Consider the following 20,644-nt stretch of genomic DNA (forward strand, 5'->3'; position numbering starts at 1 on the left):
AAAAAAAAAAGTGATGTATGATATGATATATATGATGTGTGTGTGTGTGTGTGTGTACGTACACCCACAGTGGGATATTACTCAGCCATAAAAAGAATGAAATCTTGCCATTTCCAACAAATGGATGGAACTAGAGAATAAAATGCTAAGTGAAATTAGAAAAAGACAAATACCATACGATTTCACTTATATGTAGAATTTAAGAAACAAACAAAAAAACAAAACAGCTCTTAACTATAGAGAACAAACTGATGGTTACCAGAGGGGAGGTTGGGTGGGGTAGTGGGTGAAACAGGTGATAGGGATTAAGGAGTGCCCTTGTGATGAGCAGTGGGTGGTGTACAAAATTGTTGAGTCACTCTGTTGTACACCTGAAACCAATAGAACACTATGTTAATGAAACTGGAATTAAACAAGTCTACATACAACTTTTGAGTCCCAAAAACTTAACTATGAATACTGTTGACCAGAAGCCATACCAATAACATAAACAGCCAATTAACACATATTTTGCATGTTGTTTTGTATTATATGTTGTAGTCTTACAATAAGGTAAGCTAGAGAAAAGAAAATGTTAAATTCATAAGGAAGAGAACATACATTAACAGTACTGTACTGTATTTATTTGAAAAAAAATCTCCATGTAAGTGGACCCAGGCAGTTCAAACCTGTGTTGTTCAGGGTCAGATGTGTGAGATCTTATCATCTGTAAACAGAGATGATTTATTCTATTCTGATTTGGATGCCTTTTATTTCTTTTTCTAGCCTAATTCCTCTGGTTACAACTCCCAGTGCTATGTTGAATACAAGTGACAAAAGTGGACATTCTGTCTTCTTTCTGATCTTAACTTTGTTCTTTATAGTTAGGAGTCTGTTCTGGTTTGTCTATTTTTTTCTTTGTTTTGTTAAATTCCACATATGAGTGAAATCCTATAGTATTTGTCTTTCTCTGACTGACTTTTTAAAAAGGATATTTATTAATTTATTTATTTGAGAGAGTGATTGGGGAGGGGCAGAAGGTGAAGGAGAGATTACCAAGCAAACTCTGCGCCAAGCATGGAGAGGATGCAGGGCCTGATCCCACCACCCCAAGATCCCAACCTAAGCTGAAATCAAGAGTGAGATGTTCAACCAACGGAGCCACCCAGGTGCCCCTCTGATTGACTTATTTCACTTAGCATTATACTCTCTAGATCCATCCATATCATTGCAAGTGGCAACATTTCATTCTTTTTTATGACTAAGTAATATTCCATTGTGTACAACATCTTTTTTTTTTAACAATCAGTGGACCACTTAGGCTGCTTCCATAGTCTGGCTGTTGTAAATAATGCTGCAATAAACATAAGGGTACCTGTATCCCTTTGGTGTTTTTGTATTCTTTGGGTAAATAGCCAGTGGTGTGATTATTGAATCAGAGGGTAGTTCTGTTTTTTAACTTTTTGAGAAAGCGCCTTACTTTTTTCCATGGTAGCTGCACCAGTTTGCATTCCCACCAGCAGTGCACGAGTGTTTCCTTTTTCTCCACATCCTCACCAACACTTTTTTGTGTTTTTGATTTTAGCCATTCTGATAGGTGTGAGGTGATATCTCATTATGGTTTTGATTTGGCATTTCCCTGATGATTAGTGGTGTTGAGCAGTTTTTCATATTTCTTTTGGCTATCTGTTTGTCTTCTTTGGGGAAATATCTGTTCCTTTCTTCTGCCCATTTTTAACTGGATATTTGGGGGTTTTAGTATTGAGTTTTTGTAAGTACTTTGCATATTTTGGATACTAATCCTTTATTGGATAGGTCACTTGCAAATGTCTTTTCCCATTCAGTAGGTTGTCTTTTGGTTGATTGTTTCCTTTGTTGTACAGAAGCATTTTATTTTGATGTAGTCCCAATAGTTTTATTTTTCTTTTGTTTCCTTGCCTCAGGAAACCTATCTAGAAAAATGTTGTAGTGGTCAATGTCAGAGAAATTCTGCTTACAATCTCTTTTAGAATTTTTATGGTTTCAGGTCTAACATGTAGGTCCTTATCCATTTTGAGTTAAATAATTCTTTAAATGTTTGGTAGAATTCACCACTGAAGCCATCTAGTTCTGGGCTTTTCCTTATTGGGAGGTTTTTTGATCACTGATTTGATCTACTTATGTCTAGATCTAGTCAAATTTTCTTTTTCTTTATGAATTATTGGATAGTCTGTGTGGAATTTGCCAATTTGTTCTCTTGGTCATCCAATGTTTTGGTATACATTATCACTGTATTCTTTTATAATTGTTTTTATTTCTGTATATTTGGTAGTGATGTCCCCAGTTTCATTTCTGAGTTTAGTAATTTGAGTCTTTTCCTCTTTTTCATGAGTCATTTTTTTTTTCCTTAGCTAAAGGTTTGTCAATTTTGTTGACCTCAAAGAAGCAACTTTTGGTTTCATTGTATTTCTCTATTTTATTTTCTATACTCTATTTCATTTATCTCTGTGCAGTCTGTATTGTTTCCTTCTACCAGTTTTTTGTTGTTGTTACATCTGTAAGTTACCTCCTACCACGACCTGAGCCAAAGGCAGATGCTTAACTGACTGAGCCACACAGGTACCCCTTAATGTATATCTTGTCCACTTATATTTAATGTAATTATTAATGTTTGGATTTAGATCTGACATTTTGGTATTTGTTATCTATTCGCTGGATCTATTTTTAAATTCCTCTACTGGCATTTTTTCTTACCCTCCTTGCATTATATTTTCAGTGGTTGTTATAGGATTCCAATGTGCATCTTTTTTTTTTTTAAGTTTTTAAATTTTAATTTCAGTATCATTAACATACAGTGTTATATTAGTTTCAGTTGTATAATACAGTGATTCAACAATTCAGTACATTACTCAGTGCTCATCATGATAAGCATACTCTTTAGTCCCCATCATTTATTTCACCCATCACCACACCCACCTCTCCTCTGATAACCATCAGTTTGTTCTCTATAGTTACGAGTCTGGTTTTCAGTTTGTCTCTTTTTCCTTTGTTTGGTTTCTTAAATTCTACATACGAGTGAATCCTATGTATTTCCCTTTCTCTGACTAACTTATTTCTCTTAGCATTATACTCTCTAGATCTATCAATGTCATTGCAAATAGCAACATTTCCCTTTTTTACAGCTGAGTATACTCCATTGCATATATATGTCACGTCTTCTATATCCATTTGTCTACCATGGACACTTGGGCTGCTCCCATAGTTTGGCTATTGTAAATAATGCTGCAACAAACATGGGGGTACCTGTATCCCTTTGAATTAGTGTTTTGTATTCTTTGGGTAATAGCCAGTAGTGTGATTACTGGATCATAGGGTATTTCTATTTTTAACTTTTTGAGGAAACTCTGTACTGTCTTCCACTGTGGCTGCACTAGTTTGCATTCCCACCAGAAGTGCATGAAGGTTCCTTTTTCTCCACATTCTCACCAACACTTGTTTTTTCCAGTGTGCATCTTTGACTTAATCAGCATACACTTAATATTGTAGTACTTCACATAAAATAGAGAAAACTTGCCACAGTATGAACTCTATTTTCCCACCTCCCATCCACTCTCCTTGTTCTATTTTTTGGATTCACTCCCAATTTTGCATATACTTATGGGTAATTAATTCTCATTGTATATTTCAGTTTGTGAATAGAACATGTCATAGATCCACCTATTCTAGAATTGGAGTTTTTTCCATTGCTTTTATGCTTTTGCACTTACTATTTTTGGTAAACATGTACACATTTCTGTTTGGTGTACCTGAGGAGTATAATTGATGGATTATAAGGTAGGCATATATTGTCTCTACTGAATAGTTTCCGAAACAGTTGTGCCAATTTACACTCATGTGAGATTTCGATTTGCTCTACAGCAGTACTTACTGTTGTCTATCTTTTTCACCTTTAGCCATTTAGGTAGGTATGTAGTGGTATCACATTTTAATTCCAAACTTCTCAAATATACTGTATTGACCAAACAAAGAATATGTGAGCCAGATGTGGTCCATAAGCCACTTCTAGGTCAGACTGTGTTTTCTGAGAATGTTTGTCTTAATGTATGTGTGAATAATTTAATAATTGTCTACTGAACAGCTGGAAGATTAAAAAATCATGCTATCATCCTGTTGGTGGAGAGATTTTGAAGCAAACTGCACCTGAAGCATCCATTTGTGTTTGTCTTGCCCTGTTCAGTGGGGTGGGTATAAAGAATCAGGGCATCATCAAGATTATGATAAATGGTAGCCCTGAGGCTATAGGGGAACAAAGAGCCCTTAACCCAGCTGTGGGAGATTCTCTATAATAGGGCCTCATCTACCATCTCTCCTCACCATGCAATCTGTGACATCAGACTGACAACTTCACAGTGTTCTCAAGACCAGCGTCTTCTAAGGCCATTGCTTATGCCATTTTTCCATGTGTTCTTGTGGTGTGGAAAACTCTCCCTCCCTTCCCTGTTTGGCAAACTCCTACTCATCCTTGAAGGCTCATCCTAAGTTTCTACTTCCTGTCCCAGAAGCTTTCCTATTTCCTTGGCAGAGTTGGATACCTCTCCTCAGAGCTCCCACTCTGCCATGTTCCCTCACTTACCTAACTCATTGAATCATTGGTGTTAATGCCTCCCTTTAAGTTGGTGTCTCTGGACACCAACTTAAAGTTGGGGATATGGCTGGAGCAGACACCCTATGCTTTTGCCACTTAGTTCTTATCTGTTCATCCTACTTCTGGCAACGATGCCCCAAACTTACTTTGGGACACCACTCCACCCCTGTTCTAAGCCTTGTTGTTTTCAGCTGTCTTTTCCAGATCACCATAGCTTATGGATGACCACAGGACCCAATTTGGGCTAAGGTCCTTCAGTCCTAGGACTTTTGTTCATACTGTCGGAGGAAGAAGAGCTCTCTTGGCTAGACTTGACCCCAGAAGGGCATTAGTCTGGAGCTGCTAAATGTCACTGGAGCCTTTGAATGAGCCAGCCCTGTGGCTGTAAAGATGAAAACAAAGTCTAAGGGACACTGTTTGAATCCCTGCATCAAACAGCTTCTGGACTTCTCAGTTATATAACTCAGTGCTTTCCCTTTTTTTGGCTTAAATCAGTTTGAGCAGGGAGTTTCTGTTACTTGCAGCCTTCAAAGGCCTGATGCAAGATGGTTGTGTTTCCTTCCCTAGACACCTGCTTTCTATGAGACTAACTCATTGTTCACCTCTAGAAGGATGGGAACCTATTGGAAAAGACCCCTACACCACCAGACTCTCAGCAGACAGGGCAAAACCTGGATCACCCAACAGATCAGATGGCAGAAACCCGGATACAGCCTCTCCCTTTGAGCCCTTGGGGATGGCCATCTTCAACCTCCACCTTATCTATGGGTGAGAAAAGCAAGATCCAGAAAGGTTAAGTGAGTTGCCCCCAAAATGCTCAGTTAACATTGCTGTCACCAGTTCTACTTGCCCGCAGAATCTACACATTCTTCCCAGTACACCAAAGAAGGCACTAGTAGGTGCTGAGTCACTGAAATGTCCCCAGGGGGAACAAGGCCCCGGGGGGGGGGGGGGGGGAGGGCAGGATGTGGTTTATAGATAAAAAAGCCAGAGCCAGGGCTAGAGCCAATCACATCTTTATTAGTCTCTGCAGCAAGGCCATTGGAGACTTCTGTTTACAAGGGAACTTAGCAGGCTACTCTGGCTACTGGCCAGGATGTTAGCACTTCTATTAGTACAGAATGGGAAAAGAAACTGGAAGCAAGCCAAATGGAGAGACTGCTGGGCCACCTGACAGGAAGGCACGTGTGAGGCTTCCCAGTGGATCAGGCCCAAGAGGTGAACACTGCCATCTCCCCCAGAGTGAAGGGAAAAGACAAAGCCTGAGATGGTTGACAGCCACAGTTATGAGACAGGTCCAAGTTCCTGGGGACCAGGAATGCATTTCCTGATGGAGGCACCATCCTAGGGCTGGAGGTTCCAAACAGAGCTCATCTGCCCCCAGCAAGGAGACCCCAGCTTCAGCTCCATTGCTGCCCCAGGCAGCCTAACATAGGGAATAGATGTTTTCTGAGCAGTGAAAGAACAAGGGACCCAGGAAGCTGATAGTGGAAAGGATGGGGCTAACTTCAGAGAGTGTTTTGGATTTGAGTATGTGTCAATATTAGCAAAACAGGCAATATATTCATTATAGGCACAATCATGAAACTTCCCTTCAAAGAGCTTACATCTCGCCTTTATCCAGCAAGCTCTTTGGCCTGGAGGGCCATCATGATCTGATCCCAGTCCTCACCTCAGCCTAAATGAACTCTTAAGTCCTTGGACATGCCATGATATTTACTGCTCTGCACTCTTGTCAACAACCCTACTCCTAGCCTACCTTCATCTGCTTTTACCTTCATGGGCCAAAGGATGGATAAGTCTGCCTTGTCAAGTGTTTATTTACTTCTGTTTTTCCTACAAACCCTGGAGCAGCTGGAGGAAAGAACCGGACTCCTGTGTCTCCAGCACATGGGACCTTGAAGTCACATGAACTGTGTTTTCTGTGTCCTGGTGTATTTGCAGGAAACCTGTCCATATATGTCTATAACAAAATTCTGGGGTGTCTGGCAGGAGATACAAGGATTTTGAGCTATGTTTGCGCCTAGGATGATAGCTTCTTCCAATATAGTGTTGGGGAGTGGGATGGATGATCCAAGTCCAGAAGCGGCTAATGGAGAAGAATGAGCCAAAGTATGGCAGAGCTTAGAGTAGCGGTGGGTGGGGTCAAGTAAGAACAGGGGTTTGTTGGTCTATGCGCAGGGTCCACACTCCGAGCCCCAGGGGTCAGAACCAGCAGGGCGACCACATGAGCGAGCCGAGGGCTGCACCTGTGGCAGCCCCAGCAAGCATGCCCATGGCCAGTGGAGCGCCAGCACTGTAGCAGGGATCCTCCCGCACTACCACGTGCGTCACGCCGGGGCCTGTGGAGAGAGCCGTGAGGGCTGGGGACTTAGGAGCAGAGAGATCTTTGTCCCTCTCCTCCCCTAGACTCACGCCCAACCCAGGACAAGGGGCTGAGCCTACTCTCCTACACTTCAGTTGGAGAAACTGAGGCCTTGATTCGGAAAGGACTTGCACTCTTTCCCCAGGCTTACAAGCCTTAAATCTGCTACGGACATTCTGAGGCTGCAGGTCTAGGGTGCAACAGCGAGAAAACTCCGGGATCTTTAAGAACCTCCTTGACACACCAGAGGGTGGGCTTTCCCAACCACCAGCCCTTCGGGCGGGAGGCGGCCGTTCCCACGTTTAGCCACCAGGGGTCGCGACGAGCTCAGAAACAGGTATTACAGGACAGCCCTTGAAAAAGGGCGGGCCTTGAGAGGAAAGGTCAGATCTATGGAGCGTGGGGGCCGCTGGTCCATGAGATATTTCGAATTTCCGGTAGGGGAGGGCCCAGTGGAGGGTCCCGCCTGGGAAAATCTGTGGTCACTACAAGAGTGGGGCTTGGCAATGGAATGGGGCAGGGGGCGGACCGAGCGGGATACTTACCTGCATAGGGCGGTCCGTAGTAGCTGCGGATATATGTGGCTTCATGCGCGTTGGGGTGTACCACCTCATAGTAGTCCTGGTACGGGCTGTAGACACGCACCTGAGGAGCTCGACTGGGTTAACTGCCTGGAAAGTCTGTCCCCGTTTGGTCTCCTCCCCCAACACACCCGGCTTAGGTCCTTCTGGACCCACAAAACCACTTCCCCGAGTTTAGAAATGGTTCCCTAGGAACCAGCAAGCTCCTGGAAAAAGGCCCTGCCTCCTCCACATGGTCCATGGTCCTTGTCCTCTAAAACTTTAGCCCTTACATCCAGCTCCCAGTGATCCCATTTTCCTGCCCTGGCCTCCTAGCTAGCACTCCCCTAATCAAAAATTCTCCATGGCTCCCAACTTCCATACACAGTCTACTATTTGGTAGCAGCTCTCCAATGGTCCCATTTGGAGAAATCCAGTGGATTTCTCTACTCTCCTCATCATGGGGTGGGGCATCTGGCCAAGCCCCAGGCCCAGAAGTAAAAGGTTGGGGAGGAAGGAAAGAAAAGGAAGGGTAGGGTTGGAAAGTAAAGTATTATCGAGCATCTATCATGTACCAGGCCCCGAGGGAGGTGTCCACATGTGTAACTTCCTCTAGTCCTTACTGCAGACACTATTATCTTCACATTACCACAGAGCTGGGGATGGGGGCTCAGAAAAGAGTGGTCATTGCTGTCTCTGGGAGGGAGGTATGCAGTCTCTCTGTTAGGATTTTATCAACTTCTCAAAGCCTAACTAACTCAAAAGCCACCCACTCCAGGAAACCCTCTGGTTTCAGAAAAAAATCCTTTCTTCCTGAGTTCTCTGTGGACTCTGCTAGTGCCTTTTTCCCCCGTCTTTCCTCCTGGCCTTTCCTTCCTGCATGCCAAATGTGAGCTACTTATAAGCAAGGACTCTGATTAATTTCTGTTATGTGCAGGGCCTAATGCATAGCAAGAACCAATAAATATATGCTGAATTAAATGGAAGGTCCGAATTCAAGCCCCTCATTTTATCCCAAGGGGAGCAGACCTGGAGAGGGGGCAGGTCCCCTTCTCTCCTGCTCCCTTCTTCTTAGCCCCCCCTTCCACGTTATATCTCTAACTGGCTGTCACACCTGAATGGTCCAACTCCCTTTAGAAGTCTAGGTGTCTTAAATTCCAATCCCAAAGTGATGTCATTACCTTTGCATCTCCCAAACTTTTTCTTCTATAAGTGCTTTTATCTACATGCCACCACCATGCATTCAAACCAAGACATCAGGTCCGCACCCTTGTCTTCATACACTTGTCTTCCACATCACAACAGCTACCAGGAAGGTCTCATGATTTAACTTCTAAATATGCTCTTCTGTCCATCTTTTTGGCCAGTGCTAAGAGATTAAGCCATTGGTTTTGGCAACTTGGAAGCTGTGGGTAACCTTGAAAAAACATTTTTCAGTGGCGTGGTTGGGATAAGAATCTAGGCTATGGAGAGTTGAAGAATGATTGAGAGGTGAAGGATGGAATCAACATGTCATGACAACTCTTGCAAGAGTTTAGCTATAAGGGCATCTGGGTGGCTCAGTGGGTTAAAGCCTCTGCCTTCGGCTCAGGTCATGATCCCAGGGTCCTGGGATTGAGCCCCGCATCGGGCTCCCTGCTCAGCAGGCAGTCTGCTTCCCTTCCTCTCTCTCTCTTGCCTGCCTCTCTGCCTGCTTGTGATCTCTGTCTGTCAAATAAATAAATAAATCTAAAAAAAAAAAAAGTTTGGCTATGGGGGCGCACCTGGGTGGCTCAGTCGGTTAAGCATCTGACTTCAGGGAGTCTGCTTGTCCCTCTTCCTCTGCCTACTGCCCACTTGTGGTCTCTCTCTCTCTCTCAAATGAATGAATAAAAAAAAAAAAAAGTTTGGCTATAAAGGGAGTTCTTCAAGCACACCTGTGATTTCAAATTTCCATGCCATTTCTCTTTGATGGGGCTGCCTTTCTCACCATTTTTCATCTAACTACCTAACTTCTCTTTCAGACTGAACCCAAGTATCACCCTCCATGAACCTCAGGTTCTGATGGGGCCCTTAGACTCCCCTTATCACAGCACCAATCACTCTACAGTGTCATTGTTTGTATCCCTGCGAGTGTGTATGTCTCCCATCGGACTGGGAGACCCCCCACCCCATAAAGAAAGGTCTAATCATGTCTCCGAACATGATAGGTGTCTAATGGATTGAATTAATCTCAAGTGAGTCAAATACCAGCGAGTCACCCAGCTCTAAGTCCAGCCTAAAGTTAGGGACAATGACCAGTCCCAGGGAAATGCAGGAGGTTCAGACAATCAATGCTCAGTCTCAAGTGACTTCCCTCACTGTGCTCTCCCCTAAAGGTGATCCATTGGGCTTTCTAATAGAGGGTGGCCAGGATCTGAGCTCCATGCCTAGAAGGGCCTACAGAGAACCAAACACTCAGATCCCCACTTTTATTTGTAGAGGACTTGAGGTCTAGAGCCTGCACCTGCCCAGTAGCTGCACAGTGAGCCAGGGGCGCGGTTGGGCCTTGGAGAGAGTGGAAAACACCACCTCATATCCCTTGCGGCACCTGTTTCTACCTTCTGGTCTTGGGAGGCCCAGAGGAAAACTCAGGCGGGTCGCCTGGCAACAGGGAAGGGGATCATCTGGAGACCTCATGGATAGAACCTAAGGCCTTGATCCCTGATCCTCTCTCTCCCTGAAAGCCCAGCCCCTTTTGCAAGTATAGGGTCAGCCAGTCAGGGGGCCACATACAAATACAACCGTTCCCTCAGAAAAGGTCTTGTTACTTGGTTTATAGCTTTTTAAATCCCATTTTAGGAATCCCCGCTTTAAACACGGGGATGCCTAAAACACTTATATCCTCGTTCAGGCAAGGGGGAGGACTCAGAATGCTGGGATAGAAGTCCTAGTCCTGCCACTGATGAATCAAGTGACCTGGCCCAGTTATATTGCCTTTCAGAGCCTCAGTTTTCACATCTGCAGATGGGAACAGTCTGGCCCACAGTGCCCATTCTAAGGCACAATGAGAATCCAGCCGAGCCATGTCTATGCAACCGGACCTGCATGGGCCTGGCACTTCGGTTCAGTGGTTCTGCACATCGATATTACCCGAAGTTTTTTAAACCAGAGATTTCCAAGGCCCTACTCCAGACCTATGGAATTAGAGCATCCAGAGGTAGGATCTGAATGCTTGAATTTTTTTTATAAGTCCTGAATTGATTCAAAGGCACAGCCACATTGAGCACCACTGTGCCATGAAAGGAATTCATAGTTGGTTGTAAGAGGAGGGGCCTCCCCTGCACCCACCCCATGCCCTGCTGAACACTGGGGACAGAGAGAGGATCCATCCCCCACTCCTGCTTTCCAGAGATTCTGGGGTGGGGAAGGGTGACAAATACGGACTAAATTATGATATGCGGTAGTGATGCCATTACAGAGGGTTTTCCCACCTCCTTCCTCCCTTTGGTCATTCACTCATTCGCTCATTTGGTGAACACTGTCTGAGGCCCACTTTTGCCCTAGCTCCATGCACCAGGAATAAGGAGAGTCAAAAGACTGTCCCGATCACTGAGCACTCATTGAGTACCTGTTGTATACCCAGCACTGTGCTAGACACCTTAGGTGCAGAGCTGATTAGACCTGGTCTTTACCTTGGAGCAAGTCCCAGGTCTCGTGGGAGAATAGAGACCAAAATACAGGGACTTGTACCCAGGCCTAAGAAGACAATACTAAGCATTTAGTGCAGCAGGCTGTGAGTGGAGGTCTGGGAAGTCCTCCCTGAGGAGGGGGCAGCTTTTGAAGTGGCTCCTAGAGGCTAAACATCAGTTTGTCAGGTGAATAAGGAAACTAGGAGTTTTCACCACAGAGAGAATGGCACAGAGAGAATGGCAAAGCCTGGGAGGAGGGAATGGGTCTGGCACAGCTGGGAACAGAGGAAACAGCAGAGCACCTGGAGCACAGGGGAGGAGGGAGATGTGGTAGACGAGACTCGCCCAAGCCAGATCCTGAGGACCTTGAAAATGGGGCTATGGGTGGTATCCTGTGGGTGATAGGGAGCCATGGAACGTTTGTGAGCAGGGAAGGGAGGCGACTGAGCCCAGTTCTGGAGGCGCATTTTCATGGCCAGAACAGAGGCAGGGAGAGCTGAGCCAGCACTTACCCAGATCCGCCTCTCAACCTTACAGGGGCTCCACGAGCTGGTCACACACCTGACCTTGGGGCAAACTCGGCGGCTCCTGGGAGGGACCGTGGCTCCAGCTGGGGCCTGCTTAAGCCACAGAAACCCAAGAAGGGGGAGGGAGGGAGGGAGGGAGGAGCTGTCAGAGGCCCTCTATATCTGGAGCAGCTCAGAGCTTTTAACAGGCCCTACCGGCCCCCTCTGTCAGCTGGTCAGGGGGAAGAGTTGTCCTCTTCCTCTTCAGCCCATGGTAATGGAGGGAGTCTCAGAGGGGGCAGTGACTTTGCCAAAGATACACAGAGAAGGATCGGTAGAGTCTCCAGAATTAGCTCAACTTCGCCTCTTTTAGGCTGCTGAGGCTCCCAGTCTCCAGGGAGGACAGAACAGGTCTGATCTACCTTCCCACCCACCTCCCCCCTACACTGGCCTTCCAGCCTGCCCCTGGCTGGGTCTCTGGCCCTGTGTTCCCTGGAACAGCCTCCATCCAGAGGGGGTATAAATCTGCAGGACATGGAGGGACAAAGTGCAGGTCACTCCTCCATAAGCACAGGACGGAGAGCAGCCACGGGCAGGCATGGACACTCGGAGCCAGGCAGCCCCTGGTACAGAGACAGAAGCGCAAACACATTCTACTCGAGCAAGCCCAGGGACCAGAGGGGTGTGTGTGAAGCAGGGGTAGTGAGAGGTGGAGAGAGGGTCAGAGCAGAGAGCTGTGGGAAGCAGAGTGGCGGGAAGGTGCACAGGCAGAGAAGGGACAAGGCAGCTTCATAGAGTCACAGAGCACAGACGGTCAGCCCTCACCTCCTTCGGCCTCTTTCGGGTGGGACGGATTTGCCTGCATCGGGGGGATTTGGAGCTCAGAGCCAAGTTAGCTAACAGGGGGACCTCCACCCTGCAGAGTGCTGCCCCTGCCTCCTCACTCCCAGATTCTGATCCAACCTCCACACGGAAGCTGGGGTCTGCTCCCTGAAGTCTGGCCACAGTCCTCTCTGCTTAATACCCTTCATTGCTCCTCAGAGGTCAGCTCTCCCATTTCTTTCCCTCCATGTATTATGGTTCAGCCAGGCCAGACTCTGGCCCCTTGCACACGCGTGCGCACATACACACACACGTGTGCACACCCCACTTGTCCACCTCTGCTCACGCAGCTCTTAATGCAGATGATGCCCTTCCCTCCCTGTCTCACTGGCCAAGGTACTGTACAGGTTCTTCCACTGACTTAAGACTGTGAGGCTATGGCTAAGTCACTTCCTCTCTGAAGGTGACCTTCCCGATCTGTAAAATGGGACTCAAAGTACCTACCCTACCAAGGCTATTGGGAGATTAAATGGTACAAACAATGGCAGGCACCGAGCACGATGCCCCGCCCTCAGCAGATGCAGGCCCAAGAAGGGTTCTAAACACAATCATGTCTTCTCTGCTACCTCTCCCCAGACTTTCTCTCTAGATGAGATTAGGCGCCCCTGTGCCACAGACAGAAGGAGCAGGCGCTGAATATGGAGTCAGGCAGATGGGCCAAATTGGGGCACCCTTGAGCTGTGGGCTTTGGGCGGCTCCTCAAACCCACACCTTCATCCATCACTAAGCTCCATTGACTACCTCCTAAATATGTCTGATCCTTATCAGCTTAGTCCAGACCTCCAGCCAGTCACCAGAACTCTGCCCCAGCCTAGTTAGAAGTAACTAGTCTCCTGGCATCTACTCTTAACCCTCTGCTGTCTGTTCCTACCAGCCAGACTTATCTTTTTAAAAATACAAATCTGGTCTGATCTGTTCATCTCATCCCACTGCTTAAAAGCCTTCAATGACCCTCTGGTGTTCTTGGCAGAAACCAATGTCGGAAACACATCCCATCATGCCAGGCTCTCTCCCCTGCTCTCCATCCCTAATCTCCAGCTGCCCCAGCCTTCATTCTGTTCTCGAACTTGCTAAAGTCATAACCTTTCTCAGGGCCTTTGCACGTGCAGTTCCTCTGCCTGGAAAGCTGTTCCCTTCACCCCACCGCACCCCTTTCAGCCAGTTGATTTCTGTCCATCCTTCAGGTTTCAGCTTTAGCCTTGTCTGAACTCCCACCAGGATCAGGCCACCAAGGTGGTCACACGGAGTGCACGCAGCACGTCCTGTCAGAGCAGTTCCCATGACTGCAACAGAATCATGAACTATGTGCCCAGTTGCTTCCCGTTCGGCTGCACACTAGGCTGAGTCCAGGAAGGCAGGGCCTACACCTCCCAACTTAGTTCACCTCTGACCCCTGCCCTTCAGCACAGTGCCTGGCACATAGTAGGAGCTCAGTAAATATATGTTGTGTGGATGAATGAAGCTCAATCTTATCATCTGCAGAGAGCGAATAAGAATCCCCACCTCACAGGACTGCCGCGAGCAGCCAGAACTGGACCCGTGTCACGCCAGGCATATGATAGCTGCTCAATAAAAGACGGTTCCTTTTGCCCAACTGACAGGCCACCTCGTTCTTTCTCCCTTTCCTCCAAGCACCAGTTGTCTGTCTTCTGTCCTTTTCCACTCAGGACTCAGCACGTCTGAGTCCACACAAACCTATTCGCTTGCATCTAGGGGAAATGAGAACTCCTGGCAGGCAGAGACCGAGTCTGAATCACCCATGATTCCATGGCAGGAAGGGGTGGTAAGGAGAAAAGGAGAGAATGGTGTTGCTCACCGGGGTGGAGTTTGCCTCCAGCAGCGCCGTCTTCCACGCTCTGCAAAGCAAACCCCAAAGCATAAGGAGGGAGGTGAAAGGTCAGGCCCCGATATGTAGGCCCCTTACTTTCCTCCTCAACCAGTCTCTTGACTCCCTTGGATGGACAGAGGTGACCCCCCTCCCACCCCAGTCACATGGACAGAGCCCTCACTGGAGCTGGAGCCTCCTAATTCATTCTTAGCCCACACCCTTCCCTTCTTCCAGTTTCCCTGTCTAGACAATAGATGGCTGGGCTTGGGTGGTCTCCTAGGGGCCTTCAGATTCTGGCACGCCTGGGCTGGGCAGCTCACCTCCACACCCCAAACCTACCAACACAGCTCCCCAACACTCTGACCCCAGAGCCTGTGAAGGCCCAGTGGACACTAGACAATCAGGCCTTTGTTGGTTGCCATGGCACCTGGCTGGAGTGGACAAGGCGGCTCTGTGCTTTGTCTGCCCGGAGCTCAGCTTCCCCCACTGCCACACACCCCATCTCTTTCTCTCTTCTACAATGCAAAGGCCGACTGACTCTCAGCCAGAGGGTAGGAAGGGAAAGAATGTGAGGAAGCAGGCACACCGCGTATTGCAGTGTGGACCTGCACCTGACATTGGGGTGTCCCCGGAACAATAGTGGGCTCCCTCAGTTAGGCGGATCTGGGTCTGTGCCTCAGATGAAAGCCACCCACCAAGGCATCTTTTCAGAAGACAGTGGGAAGGAGGACCCTTTATGGATGTCACTGAGCTGTCTTTTCCTCTGTATCAGCCCAAGTGAGAGCACATCTCTGTCAGGTAAATACATGACTCTCTATGATTGGGGACCACGCACCTGAGGCAAGTATGCGGGTTCCATCACATTCTGGGTGAGGACTTTCCTGGGTACACTACCAATCACAGTGAGCCATTCAGATGCACTGTGCCCAGCCTCCACCCTGCTGACAATCTTTGTCCCCTCCCCTCTTCCTACACTTTGGGAATCAGAAGGCCCAGCAGGAGGAGGCATCTGGGTACATTCCCCAACATTCTGCCCTATCCTCTCCGGGAGGACTCACATGGCATCATCCTTGGTCTCTGCACACAAGTGGAGACGGGAACCCTCCCGCAGGTTCACAGTCAGCAGGCCATCTCGGCTCCGGCCCTCTGGGGGCTGCACATCTAAAGGCAGACACACGCATACGGAGATTCCACGAGGCACAGGTCCCAGGTCCCCCAGTAAAATAGAAACAAAAATAGGAATCGACCTCTGGGTCCTGATCTAGGCCATTGCCAGCCTCCTCTGATCCCACACACTTTCTTTTGGGATTCTGCTTTACTCTTTAGAACCTTTCAGCCTTTCCACATTGCCTATAGCCCTTGTTAGAGACATCTATCAGTGACCCTATTATAATTGTGGACTGAGTCTTGGTGGAGGAGATTTGCTGTGTGACTCTGGGCCAGTTACTAAACTTGTCTGGTCCTCCTTATTTCTTTTCATCTTTATCTCGTTCCTGGCACCTGGAAGGCAGGAACTGTGTCAGACTCACCTCTGTGATCCCAGTATAGGACCCAGGCCCAGCACAGGGCCGGAACTCAATAAGGAACTCATTTCTTAATTCGCACTCACACAAGCTGGCATTGATAGAGGCCTAGAAGCATTATCTGTGGAAGCCCTCTGAAGGGGCAAAGAGCCTGATGCAGGTGATATCAGACAGACGTAGTGAGAGGGCCGTGGCCAGAGTCACAGTGCCAGAGGGGAAAGGGCTTCTCACCATGGCATTCTTGGCCAATCTTTATGTCGCGGACGTTGAACTGGATGAGCACGCGGTCCTCCTCGTCCTGCGCAGTCTCGTCGCGGTAGTAGCCCAGGGTCCCATCCAGCCACAGGGCGAACCAGTTCCGCTTCCAGCGGCGGAGGATGGAGCCTATACGATGGTCCACATTTGCTAGGCGGGCTGATAGCAGAGCCTGCAGGGGGGCAGGAACCCCCCTTACCCCCAACCCCCACTGTTGTGACCCCCCCCTTTCTTATCTATCTACCTCCTGAAATGATGGCAGGGTCTCTTTCTGCCTTGCTCACCCAATGCCTCTCATTGGGCCTAATACATAACAGAGACCCCATGATGTGTTCAATGGTAAATGAATAACCAGATTCCTTCCTTGGGGGCTTCCAAGGCCAAGCCCCAGGTTTTTTCAAGGACAAAGACCTCTCCTTATCTGAGCCTCCATCTTATCTCTTATCTCCGACTTGTGTGACAGCCTTTTGTGTAGCTACCAGACTGGGGGGCCCGCAGCTCCCCATACTAGACCCGGCACCCAGCAGGACCTGGGCTCAGTGATTGCTGAACTGAATGAAGTGAGTATGGTCGTGGGTCGTTGGAGAGCTCCTAACCCAGGGTAGCTCTTGTTCAGATCACGATTCTGGCCAGAGGTGGGTCTGGAAGCCTGAGCCCTACCTTCAGCCATTTTACAATTGAAAATCTTAACAGAAAGGGCAAAGACATAGGGACCTTCTTCGAGCTTTACAGATTCCAAAGCACAGAGGCATTTTCATTTTATTCTAAGCCTTGTTCTGTGACCAGCCCTGGGCTAGGGTGCTGTGGATGTGCTGAGCCTCAAAACCGGCCTCTGCTCTTAAGCAGCCTACAGTCTGGGGCCAGTATGGGGAGTGGTAAGACCCACAGGTAAAGGTGGTTCTATTATAGGGGGATCAATGCTATCACGAAGGTATGTATGAAGCATTGGGAACAGTGTGGGGAGCTTACACTGTTGGTGCTACAGCAGAGGCTGGAGCAGGGGTTAGAGGCAAAGTCAGAGAAGGCTCCTCACAGAAGGGGACATTTACCAAGCAGTCAGAAATAGGAAGGACATTCCAAAAAGTGGGAAGAGTATGAACAAAGGAGGAGAGGGGGGAAAGAGGGTCTTGTTTCTTGGGAGAATGGTCCACTGGGGCATACCCAACAAGCCACTTCTGTCCCCTCCTGCCCCTGGACAAGGTACAGACAGACAAGGATTTGGCCCAGGGTCACTCACTCTGTCTCCACAGCCAGCCGCCCCTCACCAGGGCCATTTCTTCAAAAGGACTTTCCAGGGTGGGGTCAGGCGGGACCTGTGAGAGGAGCCATGGGATACACAGGCCTCACCAGCAGCCCCCCCAGGCAGCTCCCCAGAGAGAAGCCCCAGCCCTGTCCTCCCTGGTCCTCCCTGAGGGAGCCACCGAGGAAACCTTTAAGGGAGTATTCATAAACAAACAAGGGCAAGCCTGCTTGTCTCCTTCTCTGCTCCAGCAGGATAATGAGAGCACTGTTCTTGTGGGGTCAGCAGAGCAGCCACCCATTGTGCGGGGGTGGGAATGGGGCCCGGGAGCCTGGATTCCAACCTCAGCTCCATAACCTTGACCATGTCCCTTCCGCTGGCTTCCTTTTCTAGATCTGTGAAGGCGTGTCTATGAGGCAGGTAGAGGCTGGGGTGAGGAACGCTTACATTGTTGGAAACCCTAGAATTTCAAAATGCTGGCAGCACAGACTACTAAAATCATGGCAATGAATGAGGGACTTTCATGATAAGAAAAGCCTCCCTCCCACTTGCACCTCAACTGAGGCATTTATGAAGTATGTAAAATGATAGTTCAAAAGCAGCTCTGATTGCCCAAGCCTTATGTGTCAGGCAGGCTTCTCAGTGTTTGCATCTATTATCTTGTTGAAGCCTCACAAAAATCCTTGTTATTAACAGAAAACAGGCATGGAGAAGTTCAATCACTCATGCAGATCTCCCTGATTAGAAAGCAGGGGAACCTGCCTTCACGCCCAGCAGTCCCAGTTTCTAACCATCACACCAGTAGGAGATTTTAAAACTCTCAATACCCAGGTCATGCTCCATAACAACGAAATCAGAAAGGTCTGGGGCTGGGAGGCGAGCACTGATAGTCTTTAAAGATCCCAGGGGATTCTAATGTGCAGCAAAGTTCGGATATCACTGCACATACTATACCACTTCACTTTGTCTCCACTGTAACTCCATTAGATGGGCAGGATCTTTCCTGTTTTACAGGTGGACAAACTGAGGGACAGCAAATGACTTGTCCCTGTATATGAAGGAGCTTGGACTGGAATCCAGGTTCACTGTTTCTGAGGGCGACTTACTTGCAAGCGGGTGCCTCTACCCCTCCCCCACCTGCTCACACCTGTTGCTGCGTAGTAAGGGCTGGCACACCTGAGCAGGAAGGCCTGACTTTGTCCATGCTTCTCCTGCGGCTCCCTCCCTTCTCCAAGTCCTAACACTGGTCAGACAGAGGGTCAGGTGCAAACTCCCTCTCCAGCCTCCCCTGGATGCACCCACCTGTCCACACCTCTTGCGGGTGCTGCTGCCAAAACCGCCGCTACTTGATGCTGAGGCTACCCAACCTGCTGCGCCTGCGCTTTGTGTGCCCCACAACGCCTGGGGCATTTCAATCCCCAGGCTGTGCCCTGGGCTAGGCTAGCCCTGGGCCCCGCCCTTTGGCCCCGCCCCACCTCCCAGAGGGGGTGGGCGGGGAGAGATGGGCGCCCACGAGGCTTCTGGGACTTGTAGTCTGCAGCCCTAGAGCTGGGATGTACAAGGCTTCTCCTGGGCGGTAAGCCTGTGCTGACCGAGAGCACAGGTGAGAAGCTGCACCTGTAATTTTATTTTGCCAAGACATCTGTGCGCTCATTTATCATGAAATACATTACCTAAAAATCATGAACTCACTCTCTAAAAAAAGTAAGGTTGCGAGGAGGGAGCCAGGCTCCTAGTTTTGCCATGTTTTCTCAATACTCAGTTTTTGCCACGCCCTGTACTGGGCGCCAGTTGGGGGCACAAAGAAGCAGCCGACAAGGCCTTTCCTCCTTCCTTCCCCAGCTTCCAGTCTGGGGGGGAAGGCTAAATGTAAACACAGGATATGATTTAACTATGGGAGAGGAGTCTCACTTTGCCCAAGAGGTTCAGGAAGGCCTCCCGAGGAGGCTAAAAAGGGTCCTTGAGGGATGAGTAGGAGTTTCCCAGGGGACAGCTAAGAGAATCATATGAGCACTGATCAGAAAGTTCAAAAGCATGTCCAGTACTTCAGTGTGTTTGGAAAATAGAGTGCAGGGATGGGGAGAGCATGGGGAGTGGCAGGGGATGGAGCTGTAGGGTTTGCAAGGATGTAACACGAAGCGTTGGATGACAGGCTCATGACTTGCTTGGCTCTTATGAGCTCTTACAGCTCTTATAGTGGCTGGAGCTTGGGGGTGGGGGTTTCAAGAGTTAGGTGGTCTGATTTGTGGGTTCAAAAGATCTTTCTAGGGCATAAAATGATTGGAGGAGGACCAACTGGGAAAAGAAGACTGTTTCTGTGTCTACCACCTGGGTCTGCCCCTCCATGATCACTTCCTTGAATAGCTCAAACCCATAAGCACCCACCTAAGAGCAGACCTAGGGTGTCATTCAGAGAACAGGGACTGTCGGGGGGCCTGAAGGGCTCTTGGACCCAAACCCTTTTTGAGAGGGACACCCACCCCACCCTAGGCCCTTCTTCCTGTCCCAGAGGACTGTTCCTTACCGGGGCTGCGGGACTCATGGTTCCTGGCCAGTCAGAGTAGCATTTCCCAGAAGGCTCCTGCAGGGGGGCATTTCCCTGAGCGCCTTAAGAGATAAGGGGATCAGAAAGATGCTACCAAGTGGGAGCCGGAAGGGGGAGGCAAAGAGGAGGCACACAGATCCCAGAGAAAATCGTCCTCTCTCTCCAGGCACTCCCCAACTTTCCCGACTTATCTCAGTCGCCGACTGTCATTCAGTTCGCTGGATAACAAATCATCCGCGATTCAGAGGTGGTCTTGGTCTCGTTTGTCTAAGATTCCCGGAGCGGAGGGGCTGGGTCAGTCCTCCTCCCTCGGTCGAGGCGGGGCTAAATCTGCCTTCTCCCGCCAGGCTGGACAGTGCCACCGTCCCAGCCTGGCTGCACCGCCTGGCTCTTTAAGCTTCCTTCTCGCTTCGGAGTTTCTGTAATCCTGACCTTGAATCACCCTGGCGCTTCGTCCTTTCGTGCAGCGCGTGCCTTGCTGGGGGATTCGCCAGGGCCAATCCTATTAGCCGCTGAGCTCACCGTTTCTGTGCAGCCCCAGGAACCACCACTCCTAAACCACGCTGTTTCCTGACCCAGTGCCTTTCTCTGCCTGGAATGTCCCACCCCTGCCTTCGGGCTAAAATTTGAGCCTCTAGGTGCAAGGAAGGAAGGGAGGGAGTAAAGAAAGGAAGACAGACGGTAAAG

At 48.7% G+C, this 20,644-nt stretch overlaps 2 protein-coding genes across 6 annotated transcripts in view; one reads left to right on the top strand and one right to left on the bottom strand.

Annotated features, from left to right (window-relative positions):
• Positions 1 to 5,603: 5,603 nt before the first annotated feature.
• Positions 5,604 to 20,461, bottom strand: PLEKHB1 (pleckstrin homology domain containing B1). Of its 5 annotated transcripts, none has more exons than XM_047693712.1 (8): positions 19,937 to 20,461; positions 17,410 to 17,485; positions 16,149 to 16,301; positions 15,453 to 15,555; positions 14,383 to 14,422; positions 11,691 to 11,795; positions 7,514 to 7,613; positions 5,604 to 6,945 (listed from the first exon to the last, which is right to left on the bottom strand). In XM_047693712.1, the coding sequence occupies exons 1-8, from the start codon at positions 19,952 to 19,954 to the stop codon at positions 6,809 to 6,811; spliced, it is 732 nt and encodes a 243-aa protein (XP_047549668.1). In that variant the 5' UTR covers positions 19,955 to 20,461; the 3' UTR covers positions 5,604 to 6,808. The 5 variants fall into 5 exon arrangements, with proteins under 5 accessions (XP_047549668.1, XP_047549667.1, XP_047549670.1 ...); XM_047693711.1 differs by lacking the exon at positions 19,937 to 20,461 and adding an exon at positions 18,715 to 18,864; XM_047693714.1 differs by lacking the exon at positions 19,937 to 20,461 and adding an exon at positions 18,725 to 18,827.
• The window catches only part of FAM168A (family with sequence similarity 168 member A), a 243,745-nt gene continuing 237,970 nt past the window's right edge, over positions 14,870 to 20,644 (top strand). The window contains exon 1 of the mRNA XM_047693717.1: positions 14,870 to 15,192. The gene's annotated coding sequence lies outside the window, so the exon portion shown is untranslated. The remainder of the gene's footprint in view (positions 15,193 to 20,644) is intronic.

Source organism: Lutra lutra, chromosome 10, assembly GCF_902655055.1.
Source record: "Lutra lutra chromosome 10, mLutLut1.2, whole genome shotgun sequence".
NCBI classification, from domain to species: Eukaryota; Metazoa; Chordata; class Mammalia; order Carnivora; family Mustelidae; genus Lutra; species Lutra lutra.

Excerpts from the sequence above, each read along its gene's own strand:
- PLEKHB1 (XM_047693711.1), bottom strand. The coding sequence starts at position 18,822 with ATGCCCCAGGCGTTGTGGGGCACACAAAGCGCAGGCGCAGCAGGTTGG. Across the intron at positions 16,302-17,409 it reads CGGCTGGCTGTGGAGACAGA|GCTCCATCCTCCGCCGCTGG; the intron begins GTGAGTGACCCT and ends ACCATCGTATAG. Across the intron at positions 7,614-11,690 it reads AGGTTGAGAGGCGGATCTGG|GTGCGTGTCTACAGCCCGTA; the intron begins GTAAGTGCTGGC and ends CGAGCTCCTCAG.